General features: G+C 39.9%; 1 protein-coding gene across 1 annotated transcript in view; it reads right to left on the bottom strand.

The window, feature by feature from the left end:
- Positions 1-14,094, bottom strand: part of ush2a (Usher syndrome 2A (autosomal recessive, mild)) — a 193,679-nt gene that overhangs the window by 26,557 nt on the left and 153,028 nt on the right. Inside the window, exons 68-72 of the mRNA XM_070832313.1 lie at positions 9,097-9,204; positions 7,705-7,888; positions 5,376-5,533; positions 2,501-2,659; positions 1,720-1,882 (exon numbers count right to left, since the gene is read on the bottom strand). Of these exons, the coding sequence (XP_070688414.1) occupies positions 1,720-1,882; positions 2,501-2,659; positions 5,376-5,533; positions 7,705-7,888; positions 9,097-9,204 (772 nt within the window). The remainder of the gene's footprint in view (positions 1-1,719; positions 1,883-2,500; positions 2,660-5,375; positions 5,534-7,704; positions 7,889-9,096; positions 9,205-14,094) is intronic.

Below are 14,094 nucleotides of genomic sequence, written 5' to 3'. Positions count from 1 at the left end.
ATTTTTATGGTTTATTCCTTTAAAAAATCATCTACATAAGCGCCAGGAATAATTTCTAAAAATATGTTCCTAATATTTTAGAATACTTTTCATTTATTTAAAATGAAGTATTCTAAAAGTTACCTAGAACTGAAACCACATAAGCTGTACTTACAATAGCTTGTATAATCGATACAATAGTATTTTTCATGCATTTTTGCCAACCAAAATAGCTATAAAGATTTTCACAGCATACTTTAAGGCTTTTTTCGCACCTGAAAGTATACTGATGTTTTACTTTTGTGCATTTGCAACACTTCACACTGAAACTATGCTTGAAACAAAGAACAATGGTATTCTCAAGTACGCTATCTAAAAGTATTTTAATATATTTTAGTATACTTTAATGTATTGAAAAAGCATACTTAGTTTTTGTGGAACTGAAATAAAAAATGTAACATCACATCTTAAACGTAAGTCACTGGCTGATGCAAGCAACCTGATGTCTTGGTAAGCCCCTTTGTCTGAGATTACGTAGGGTCTCGGTTGTGAGTGGGAGAGAGAGAAAGAGAGAGAGATTCTCCTATTTTATACAAGTGCCTGTCTGCCTGAGTCTGATCATGCTAGGTGTGTCAGTGTGTGTGTGAACTGCTATGCTAATGTGTGTTTCCTGAGGACTTAAAGGGCTTAGTCTGGTCTGACCCTGCATACAGATCACACACTCTTTGGTCAACAAGCAGACCACGACCTTCAGCATGTATTAATACACACACACTGATGCACACGCACACACACAGTGTGTGGATTGGTTAGCAGCCATTTGCCTGAAGACAAATCACCAAAACTTCTCTGCTTTTCTGTATGTTAAGGTAAATACATTTGTGTATGGTGTAGTTGTTTCTATGTCTGTTTGTCTATACTCATTCACTTCAAATACACATTCTCATAAAGCTGCAGAGCTCCATACAGGTAGTCACGTGTAAATAAAACACATTGTATGTTCATTCCACAGAAGTACATATGATTTTGAGGGCAAAATTAAATTGCCTTTTTATAATTGGAAGAAAATATATGAAGCTAAGAGCTTGGCAACAAATATACAAATGGCTGAGTATATCAGTGATGTGTACAATTACTTAACATCTCAACACATGAATTGATAAATGCATTTTGTCAGTTTTGGGACATTATGGTCTGGTCACTCCAATGAATCAGATCCCCTGAAAGGGATATGATGCATTTTAACACAGGCAAATCTAAAATGGTGACAACCATTATCATGAGGCATCACTGTTACAACTGTTATGTTGTTACACCCCACCAAAAAGTCTTAAGCTGGAACTTGATAACTTTTTAAAACTGTTTCCTTCAAAGGTCAGTGATGGTTTCTTTTAACCATCATCTTTCCCTTAGCTCAAGCAAGTAGTTGCTATAACATAACCATACCTTGAGAATAGATTAAAAAGTGGTTGATGGAGCAGTTATAACTCTGTTGCAAAATTTGGCTGCTCCTTTGAACTCATTTCAGGTTAAATGTGACCTCAGTAAAATTATCTGTGGGGTGATTTATGAAGTGATTCCAGCACCTCATTGCATCAATGCCTCTAAAATGGGGGCCTTATCAGGACATAATGAAGAAGATACTGGTTGTCTGTCTCAGTGTATCACATGTACCATGTCCATTTGCTTTTTGTATTTGTGCGTGTATGCAGTATATATGCGTTTTTGTGTGTATGTTACCTGTATATATGATAGGATGTTATACGTCCGTTGGGTTTTAGGGGGGGTGACCAGTGGATCTCCAGGACATTGGCTCCAGCTGCCTTTACTGTGGGGGGCAGCAGACCTTCTGGGGCTGTCTCTAAAGTCCGAACATGCACACCCTCTCCTACCCCGCAACCCTCTACAGGGGGCAAAACAGGAGCAATTTGTCACAAACATCCAAACATTTCTAAGAACATGTCTTCAGTGCATTTGCTTCTTTTCATTTATGGAACAAACGAGATACATAATATACCTTCAAGCTAAATTGGGCTATGCTAAACCAGCAGAGAAAAGGTTGTTTGATACAGTTAAATATCTCTGTGTAATGATTGGTAAGCCGCAGATGGCATCATAGGTCTACTTAGCCCTCACATGACGTGATGCAGTACATGGGAATGATCAGATGCATCTAACAAGGGGTCTTTAGCATTCTCTGGATTTAACTTTGTTTGGCCATCTTTACTGGCTACGGAGAATGAATCTAGCTGCTTTACCCACCCTCAAACTGTGAATCTAACTGGCTTCCTTACTGTGAAAGTTCATGCAAAGTTCAGAGGGCAGTTTTGAAGAGGACTGTGTTCACGATTATAGAGCTTGTTACAGAGCAAAGCCTTCAATAGAACTGCACGTTATCCACAAATAGTGTGCTTTGTACACAGTTTTATTTACACAAGTTTCTTTTAAAAGGTGCACAAATAATTGTCTTATTACAGATAGTAAATCTTTCAGACTTAAATAATTGTAATCAAATATTTACCAATTTGACAGGCCTGCACTCTGATGTAGTAGGTGGTGAATGGCTCTAGACCTGTCACAGTGAGGTGCAGATCTTTCCCAGCACGATGCATTATGGCTCTGTCACTTCCTGGATTCAACAGGATGTTGTAGTTCACAGGCTGACTGCTGTTGAGTTGAGCTGAGTGAGACACAGAAAATAGCCTTTAGTTAGTTATGTCTTTTGGAGGCCATTTAGAAATGAAACAAAGAAGCTGGATGATGAAACTTTACATTTCACAAATGGACAAATCAAGCTGACGCTAAAAGAAGTGTTATAGAGTGTGCTACAAGGGTTAGGTTTTACTAATAGACAGGACCTGTAGAAAAAGTTTTTCCTTTTAATTGCCACCAAATCAATGACAGTGTACAGATATAAATATTAATGAATGAAGTTATTTTCACTTGAATAACCTACATTTGCCTCTTGGTGCCCAGAAAACCATGTTTAAAAACAGGGGCATGACATTTTAACTTCAGAAGGTACATTGCCTTCCTCAAATTGCAAAAAAGAGCACTGAGCCTAAAAACAATAAAATTGACACACAATACTACAGAAAACAAATAACACCATAACTCTGTTGATTTAAATTCGCTATTTATAGGCTCACTCAGGGAAGTCTTGCACCAAGTTGCAACCTGCATTTAAAAAAAATCCTACAAGTATGCTTACATCTTCTCATACTTTTGTCTTATAACTGACTGACTTTGCCCTCAAAATCCTGGCATTGTGGTCTCCCAGCCAGACAAAACACAGAAATGTATACATACAAAAACACCCGCGCAGATACACACACCCACCTAGACTTTGTTAATATTCTCACCGGAGGTTTTTCCATAATTCAGGCCAACTGTATTGTGATGGGTTATTCAACATTCATGAACTCTGGATATCTCGAGAACGAACTGATTACCAGACAAATGAAAGACTTCAATTATTCACCCCCCAACTCACATATGCACACATGCACCTACACACACACCTCTGACTTCAGCACATGGAGCTTTTTATATGAGCACACTTTTGGCTGCATTAACACACCTTCACAGAGTCCACAGACAAACACATACACAGGGATATTTATATGTGAGGGCGTGCGCACACACACACACAGACAGACAAACACACACACACACAGACACTGACACAGACACACAGACACACAGACACAAAAAAAGGGTCTTAATGCATCTCATTTGATCAGTATGTTGCGCAGCCATAGAGGTTTAATCGCCACTGTTATATTTAAGCTCTGTTATTTACCATCATGTATTTCTGGCACACAATGCCCACAATTACAAATACACACATGTAAACTATCATACAACAAAAACCATGCACACATACAAAGTGCTGTCCCGAACACACACACAAAGACCGACACAAACACCACAACGGAGGAATTGATCCTAGAGTAAATGTCGTTTTAATAGCCATACGTCAGTGCTTTGGCAGTCAATGTATGCATATGAAGACACAAACACATGTGCATGTACGCACACACAGACAGACACACTGTCAGAGAGATTGGTACGCACACATACACTTATACACGCAAGTCGAAAACACTCCAGACTCTGGGCTCAGGGAGTTAACCAAGCGTGAGAACCCAGCCGATATTTCCTCACCTTTAAAATCAGCCCATAATGACGATAGAATAGGCCTGCCTATGGAAATGTCTCCACAGTGACGTGCACGCACACACATTAGCGCGTACACACACACACGCACACACACACTCAAACAAACACACAGGTATAAAGATGCATGCATAAACACAAATATAGAGAAACAACAGACACCCACACCCACACACAAAACAAAGTGAAGTGTCTTTGCTAGTTGGCACTCTAAGCAGCTTCTGAGATAGGAAATCAGCCTAATGAGAGGGTAATAGTCAATGATAGATGGGTTAGGGCAGACAATCACTGCCCCATAAGCATGAAACTCAGCCCTCAGTGTATGCTCATGTAAACCTGTGTATGTGTGTCCAGGTCTTGAGAGGCCAGAAGGTGAATGGAAAACTACCCAGGGTTTTTGTTTCAGTCTGACCCCTCACTTTATCTCCTCATATCAGGGGAAGAAGTGATTCACGTGAAGGAAAATCTTCTCTCTGGCCAGTTTTAGTTATTGTGAAATAACTTCACGTAGTAACATTTATCTGGGAAATAACTGTAGTAGGATTCTGTATGTATCATGTTAACTCTTTTCCCAATTAATGCAGTAATGTAGTGATCACAAGAAAATCTCTACTTATTCTTTGGGTTTATTTAGAAAAGCTCTTACTGCAGTGTGAAAAGTGTATCTTTAGGGATTAGTCTCAGGCCTTCTGTGATAAAATGTTTTGCTGAATAGTCTTACTGACTATGTAATTACCCACAATGCCACTAACATCTTGGTTAAGATGTTGGTTGGTTGGTTAAGTTTGTGCAATCATTAAAGTTTACGGAGCCACGGGTTCTGGAGATGTTTCCCAACTATAAATTCTCGTTTTAAAGTTGTCATTTAAGAATCAGTGCTCCTAAAAACAGAAAATGGAGTCTCGACTTGTTTTAATTATTCAAACTGTTTGAGTCTTAATGTTTGAATTGTATGTAATATTTAGATTTTGAAATGAAACAGCAGCACACACAAATCATCTTTGACTTTTGAACAGGCTTTTGAACTTATTTTCAGAGAGCAAGCTGAGATACACGTGATTAAGTACTGTGTGGTACTACAGAACACACCTCAGTACATATAAGTGATCATTTACAGACATAAACAAAGTGTCTAATCTGTGATCCTACTATTCAAAATAACTACTCTCCAATCAAAACCATTTTCCATCCATCTAACCATTTACATAACTACTCACCAGGAGGGTTCCAGGCAAGAGAGATGGAGTGGGGGCCTGACATGGTCACATTGTGGGGAGGTGGGATCCCAGTGGGACATGAGATTGGCGTTCGTATAACATATTTGTCACTCATAGCCGTCCCACCTCCTGTACTGGCCTCCAGCTCATACATGTACCTGAAGAGATGGCAGGGTAAAGAAGGGTGTGGAGAGAGCAGCAAAGAGATAAAAGACGAGAAATGAGGGGTAAAGGAAAAAGGAAAGAATACGTGGAAAGACAGTGTTAAGGGACAGTTTCAAACAAAACAGTATATATTACACATTCCCAAATTATTATCCGCTTCATCAAAAAAAAAGTTATTCTACAAGCATGCACTAAGAACAACTAGGCTGTGTTGTTTCTGACAATGTCATTGTCACTTGTAATTAATGATTATATTAAAAACTTGTGACCTCTTACAAGGAGCCCCTGCAAATAGGTCCAAACGTATGCGTATTCTGTGCACACATGCCTGTGTGTGTGTAAGTTCATATACTTGAGGTGTATTTCTTCCTCTTTCTCCCTCGCCGTCATACACCTTACTCTCTCCCTTTCATCTGTCCCACTGCCTCTCCCGTCCCTCTCTCTACCTCCCTCGGCCATGACATCATAAGATAGATTTCCCTTTTAAGAGCGTGTGGCTGGCTGGTGCTAAAGCCTACATTAGCTGTGTAAGTGGGCCACCATTTAACATTAAAAGCCTTTAATTTGCTATAAACTCTGCCACACATGCATTAATAGGCGGTGGTGTTGGGTTATTGTTCCTGCACAGAGTGTTTTAAACAGGAGGCCATTAGCACCTCTGCAGTGGGTTAGAACGCAGTCAGGAGAAGGTATTAAAACTACTCATATGTTACTCTCATAGACACACACACGCACAAAGAGGCCAACAGAGGAAGACAAAATAAATAAATATGCCTCTCAGAGATGCCAACTACAGCTAAGAGAGAAAGAGAAAGAAAAAATCATGAGAGGAAGAGAGTGAGGCAGAGCCTGAGTGAGATGGGGAGTTTTATCATGGCATACGGTTTCAGTGGGAGAATGAATTTAAACACTTCATCACTTGAAGATATTTACTTAAATGTAAACACCGCCTTGGGATATCAAAAGTAAAATGGTGTGTGTGTGTGTGGTAGGTAATCGGTGAGTGGGGCATTTGCATCTGTTTGGCTGTGGTTGTGTGTGTGTGTGTGTGTGTGTTTGTGTGTGTCCTGCGGGGCCAGCCAGAGGGAATAGGTTAATTCTCTCGTCATCTTAGACACTTCCTGGGCAGCCGAAGCAAAGTGACAGCTAATCAACATTGTCATAAATAATCAATGGCCACTTTGAGCAGTCTCACGCACAGACACATGCACACACAGAAAGGCATGCGTGGGTACACACTCACACAAATGGGCAAAAACACACACAAGACTGCCAGGATAATGGGGATGGTGCTCCCTGTGTAATTCTTGGCGCACGGCTAAATTGGGAAAAGAAGGAAAGGAGGAAGGGAATGAGGTAAGAGGGGGAAGACAGGAGGGGAGGGAAGGTGAGAGGAAAAAGAAGTGAATAGGAAGTGAGACAAGTGACGAGAAGCAAAGGGTCAGGACGGGAATGCCTTCTGGCAGACTATCTGGAATTAGGGAAAATTAAACGTCACACACACACAGTCCTATCTTCTTCCTTCCTTCCTTTCTTTTTCTCTTTCACACACATGGGGGGATTGGAGTACTGCAGGGTGTTATCCCAAGAATTCTATCTGGGGTAAAGAGAAAATGTCTCGGGAGGGAGAAGGCCGAGGGAAGAGAGAGGGAGACAGGAGAGAGAGAAAGCGGAGGAGAGGGGGCATCATTTTACACTCCAATAATTAAAACAGAAAATCCATCTTAAAAAAAAGACACAGATTAATAAAGGTTAAATGAAAATAAACAGATAAATAAAATCCACGCTCCACTGCTGTCTGTAAGCAAAAGCCAGATCTGATTTGTGATTTTAATGCGTGTGTGTATGTGTGCGGTAATGTTTGCGTCTGTCATTGGCATGTCAAATATTTGCTCATTAAATGACACAAACAGACATATACGGAGTGCAGTCCTGAGAGAGAGACACGGATGGGACGGAGATAGGAGAGCTTTTAAAACAGGGTGACCTCGATATAAACACACAAACACACACTTGCACACTCAAATAGGGAAATTTAGGAATTAAATGGATGATTAACTATGAAGCTACAAGTGAAGTGAATTTATGCTTAGGTGACTTGCGCATACGAGCGCACGCGTTTGCATTCATGTGTGTGTAAAGTGTGTGAGTGCATGCTCTCTACCTGCGGTTTGGCAGGAGTCCAGTGTCAGTATAATTCTGGTCACGGTGGCCTCCGGTAAAAATAGTGTGACCGTCTCTGTTCAGTCTGTACTGGGAGATGTGTCCATTAGGATGGGATGGCTGATCCCAGTACAGCTCCACGGCAGATATGTTTATTATCAGGTGTCTGGGCCTTGACCATACACCTAGAGATGCAAAGCATGAAAGAAGATAAGGAAGAGAGCGTCTCTCTCGTTTCCTTTTTCTTATTTCAAACTAACCAAAAGCAAAGCAACATAAACTTAACTAAAACTTAACCATTTCCCTGTGTGCAGAAAGAGAGTTTAATTAACATTTAATTAAAACTATTTAGTGGACAATGAGACACAAGGATAAGGGAGAGTGGGGATGGGTAAGGGAGACAGGCTTAAAAAGAAGAAAGAGGGCATCCATATAACGAATAAATAAAGAGATTGAATGTGTGGGGAAGAAAAACGAAAGATGCAATAGATACGGGGGTAAATGAGGTAAATAGAACGGTCCAAATGTGCACAGAGGAAAATAATGAGATCTTTAAATGAAACAAAATAGAAATATTGAAACCTAATAAAAGAGATAAATGCAAAGGTTTTGAGAGGAGGAGAAACAAGATCTAAAAGAAGAGTGGAGTGGAGACGATGGTTAAGAGATGCGGAAGGAGATGATCAAAACAGAAGAGAGACGAGATATACGGCAGAGAGGAGGTGAGAGAAATGGATGAAAAAAGGGAAGGAAAAATCCTCCTGATTGAAGTTTTTTAATAAATAAAAATTCATGATGTAATTTTAGTCAGGCAACAAAATAAGGCTTCGCCCCACTGTAGTCAACAGTGAGGAGAGACAGAGAGAGAAAGAGAGAGGGAGAGAGAGATGGAGAGACAGAGAGAGAGAGAGAGAGAGAGAGAGAGAGAGAGAGAGGGAGAGACAGACCAAAGAAGGAGGGGGAGGATTCAATTCAAAACAGGAGGGCAGTGGGAGGAGAACAGAGAGGTGAGAGGAGCGGAGAGGGAAAGGAGAAAAAATCTTTGAAACATAGAAATCAAGGAAGCCACAGACAAAAATAAATTATAAGAACAATTTACAAAATGTAAGAAATGTTGCTGAATTTCATTACTCATCAAAATTAGAATCAAGTTCTTAAAATTCTGATATCTTATGGGTCCAACAATCAATTGAAGTTTTACGGTTAATTTTATAACAATCAATTATGTAACATTTTTTGCAAGAAATCTCTCAACAAACAGCAAAAATATATATGCAAATATTGTGCAAATGTATTGTATTTACTTTAGCTCTGGCTTGATTTGTAAATTAATATCACTACATGAAATCAGAGAGTTCCTAAAATGTGATAGTGAGTGTGTGTGTGTGTGTACCAGCAGGGAAGGTTTGCAGGGTGCGTCCTGTGGACTGTAAGCTGGCTCCGCATCCGACAGCTGTGCAGGCCACCAGCACAAAACTGTAGTCTGTGTACGGCTGCAAACCTGTAGCACACAGACATGTATTAATGAAATCACAGCACTTATAAGGACATGCAGGAAGGAAAATCACACACACACTTTTCCTTCGTCTTGACTCCTTTTTTATTCTCATTACAATAAACTATGCAGATGAGTTTTTCTAAACATGAGGGGGGCAGAGTGATATACAGAACAAGGGGATAAAGAGGAAGAGAAGGCAAACAACAAAATGAAAAATATAGGAAAAAGAAAAAGAAAGAGGAAAGCTTGCTCAGCCCATATCACTAGCTCTCTTCCCAACTGTTTTCTCCCCCTCCCTTTCTCTCTATCCATTTCACTCTCCCTCCCTCTGTTCTTTCCACAGTCTCTCAACGGATGGATCCATATCTGTCGGTGTTAAATTATGCATGCCATAACTCAATAATGAAACAACGTAAAGATGGGCAGCCGCGGAACTGACATGGGATAGGACCGGTCCAACGCTGTAATGTCATCAGCTTTTGATCTATGATAATTATGATACCTCGGTATGCGTTTAGGCTACAGCGTCCAGACATGATTTATTTATAGGCACCCGCTATGCAGTATAAAAGAAATCATATAGTGACTGAGTGGTCCTTTAACTGCAACCACAGGAAATCAGTTTCTGGTGTGATACTGAACCTTTTATAATAAGATTTAAATACTGGAAGTTGCCAAAAATCTTACATTTACCTAAACAAAGTTATCCTTGAGTTAGAATTACTTTGTGGTGATTGAAAACCTTTTGATATACTCTCTGCCTGGTAGTTGATGTAAGCTGGATGGATGAGGATGAATGGATTGATGCAAATCCTTAATGTTGTCATGGGGGTTGACTGGATGTTTTATGGTCATCCACTTAGCTGACAGCATACAACAGCTTACAAATCAAATTCGAAAATTACTTTATTTCAAAAGGATGACTGCAAAAACAGGGTTTGGCATTGTATAATATGGTGTGTTGAATTCTTTATTTCTGCCTTAAATCTTAGATTTAAGATACAATGACTGTTTTACAGCATGATTATTTTTTTCATACCTAATAATATGTTTTGTCATTGCATAAATGTATACTTGAAGCTAATCCTCAACAGACAGGAAAAGCAATTACAATATATAAGCATTTTTTTAATAGCTCTCCCTCTGTATGTTTAGTATTGAAGGGCAAATAGACGTTACAGGACTCTCAACCACCAGATTTGAGCTTGAATTCAATGTCACTGATATTACAAATGAGCATCACACCTGTATTTTAATGAAAAAAAAAACCCAAATTGTACTATATGTAAAATCAACACCTTCATAATGTAATTTAGCTAATAATCTAAATGATCTATTGGTGTTTCCAACTGTGTATATTTGGAGACAGAGTAGTACACCCTATTGTGTATCTCAGCTGCTATATGCACGTCAGTACCCACACACACAGACACACACACACACACACAAACAGTCTAATGCACAGCGGAGTGCTTCACCGCGGTTTCCTCACGTCTCTTTCTACTGCTTAGCCTGCTTAACATGCCTCACAGCCTGCCACGCTTAACCCAACCTCTGATCAATGTGTGTGTTTGAGTGTGTGTGCGTTTGTGTGTGTGTGTGTGTGTGCAAATGTTCTCACAATGTTGCCCTGTGTTTGGGTTAAATAAAGGAAATCTGCCAGCCATACGAAAGTACTAGGGTGGATGCGTAAGGCTCTGTTACACTATTTAACTGTGCAACTAAGCGTGTGTATATGTGTGTGTCCACTCTAGCATAATGAATGATATCTACACTGCAAGTGATGTCATTTGTTGCAACACTGAATAAAGCAGTAACCCTTCACCACATTTTCCTCTGTACAGACAGACGAATGGGGCTAGAAAAAGGGGAAAATGACTGTGTTGTATTATCGAACGCTGACCACACATAGACAATTTTGTGAGGCAGTGAAGTTATGTGCCAATCGCTTCAAAGATTATGAAAATTAAAAAAACACAGACGAGATCAGTAAAAGTGCTTTGAAGTGTTGCGTATGTGTTGTAGTTGCAGCCTGACCTCAGGTCAAGAAGCAGAGTGGACTCATCAGAGAACGTGCCTGTAAAGGTTGATTCATCAGTTCTGCTCTCTATGACATGAAAGCAGTACGACACAGTCAGAAACCACAGGAACCACAAGGTCAGAAACCAGAACAGACATGCAACACCTGAGTCTCAAACCGCTCCGTCTCATGTTATTTTAAAGATAAAACAAAACAAACAAACTTTTCACCCAATAAATGTGCATGTGCTAATGGATGTAAACACACAGGCACCTTCCATGTGTCTTGGTGTGTTTCAAATTACCTTTAACCCCTGAAGAGGGCAGTGTTGGTCTGCTGAAGGAATTGCAGACCGTCTACCATGGTTTGTAAGTGCGCAGCAGAAAGAGGGAGAGAGAGTGTGTGCGTTCCTGTATGTGCGCATACACACGTGTGCTTATGTGCTTGATTATGGAAAGACAGAGGAAGCTTCAATCATTTTAACAGTGATCACCGGGAAGTGAAAAATGGGTGGAGGGCATTTTGATGTGAGCAGCCAGCGGCTCACTAACACAGAGTGAGACAAGGCTGTAACTGTCATCATAAGAGCTGGACACAGTGGAGATCAGTGTGTTTTTGTGCAAGACGTAAAGAGTTGGTGCTTACATTCAACAAAAAAGTCAAAGAAGACTGTTTGTGAGAAAGAGACAAGGGGCAAGAGACAGGATTGTGAGACTGATGTTGTGGATTTCTGTTATGTGTGTGTGTGTGTGTGTGTGTGTGTGTGTGTGTTTATGTGTGTATTGCTGTGGTGCAGTAAAAATAACTGATTTAAAACTGTATTTTATTGACAGGATGCCGTTCCCTGTTTGCATTAGAGGATATGATAGGATGATGGGCACAGGCCGCAATACCACGCCAGATACCTGATATACCACATAGAGAGAGAGAGAGAGAGAGAGAGAGAGAGAGAGAGAGAGAGAGAGAGAGAGAGAGAGAGAGAGAGGAGAGAGAGAGAGAGAGAGAGAGAGAGAGAGAGAGGAAATGGGATGGTGAGGTGAAAGAGAAGATGGGGAGAAGGTGGGAAAGCCAGGCAGGAGAATAAGAGGGGAGAGAAACGTGAGGACGGCTGAGAAAGACCTGGAAGAGGCTGAAATAATAAGATAGGAAAAAGAGATTTGGTACAATGAAGCGTAAGACAAGAAAGGCTAGAAGTGTTGAGAAAAAAAGAAGCGGTAAGAAAAACTAAAAAAGAACAGAGACAGAGAGACACAGAGAGACGGACAGAGAGACAGAGAGAGAGAGAGAGGAGAGCTTTGATAACACCTCTCCTAAATTATTAAGAGTTTGACTTCCTGTCTGTGGCTCCCTAATGCAGAGACCGTCTGGGATGGAACAATGAGATCAAGTTCACATAGGCACACACACACACACACACACACACACATTGAGCAAGCTAACCCTAAGAAAGCAACCATGCAGGTAAAACTTATCATGCAGTACATATGCAAAATATGCACAGCAATCACACACAACTGCACGAGCACGGATTAACACATAAGAACACACATTCTGACTTGAACTCACACATACACAAATCTCAGTGTGGACAAGGCCAGAAAACATCAAAAAACATCTCTCATGCAAATATTGAATGCATCTCTTGACAACGCTAACTCCTGTGCCTTTGCTTTAGTTTTAAAAGTTGGAAGCAGAATTCATGAGGAGCTGGAGTGCGGTTGTAGTCACTAGTTAGATGAAAGACTCTTTCTATATACTGTAACATTGACACTTCTCATGAAAGACAGATTCAGGATGGATACATGAAAAGACAAGTTCAGTCCAGCTCCTCTCCTCCTTTTCCCTTGTCTACATGTCTGTACCTGTACCAGGGGCCAATCAGAGCATGGACTATGGGGGAAACACATTAATAAATAAAAGAACATACTCTATTCCCTGCTGCTCTGAATTAATAATGAGCCTACAAAAGACCAATTAAACACATGATTAATGCCATAATCTATATAATTGCAGGCAATAATTCATTGTGAGCTAATGATAGCAATACTTAATATCGATTCACATGGGGTGTCTTTGTAAAGTAATGCTTAATTCTTTCTATGAAGTGTCACTTTTCAGTACGACTAAAAATGCTATTAATAAGGAGTCTATTTCTTGCTTTTCCTAAGGCAAATCATTGATAAAGAGGAAATGGTAGAAGCAACAAATGAGTTTTTTACAATTTTAGATTCAGGCATCATAGAGACAGCTGCTTACTTTGGGAATTTTCATTCTAACACCAGTTAGTATCAACAACACTATTTGTAACACTAACACTGATTGCAGGACTACAATGAAGTGATTCAGTGCCCCACTGTTAACTATTCAGCCAGAAGTGACAAAATGCCATTTATAGGAGGGCAGTGTTACAGATGTGTTTTTTTGTGGCATTGTCTCCAAGATGTAAAAGTATGTTTTTGGACTGAAGCAAACCACAAATGTCTAAAATGTCTGAATCAGTGGGTCCTTCTTTTTTAATGCCTAAGAGGTGACATTTTGGAACAATGTATACAACACTGTGCTTGTATATCTTTATTATTAAGCAACAGGTACTCTCAGTTAGAATGACTGTTTTACTGTAACTGTTCCATAATTATAATGACAACACTAGTATTATTATATTATCTTTATATGACTTTATATGAGCTTTTCTTAATGAATGAATTCCTCGTGATTTTGAAAAGGCTCCATTACATCAAATAAGTTACAACACTGCAACAGTGATTCAATATAAAAATCTGCATCTTTGTAGCTAATAAAAAGCACATTTCTCCAGTTTCAGAGGTTTGAGTAAACGAGTAGTGTGAGCGCTCAGAGTGTCTGTCTCTAACACT

The sequence above is a fragment of the Pempheris klunzingeri genome, chromosome 1 (genome assembly GCF_042242105.1).
Source record: "Pempheris klunzingeri isolate RE-2024b chromosome 1, fPemKlu1.hap1, whole genome shotgun sequence".
Lineage (NCBI taxonomy): Eukaryota > Metazoa > Chordata > Actinopteri > Acropomatiformes > Pempheridae > Pempheris > Pempheris klunzingeri.
Note: the sequence above shows the minus strand (reverse complement) of the source record. Positions and strands in the feature narration are given on the sequence as shown.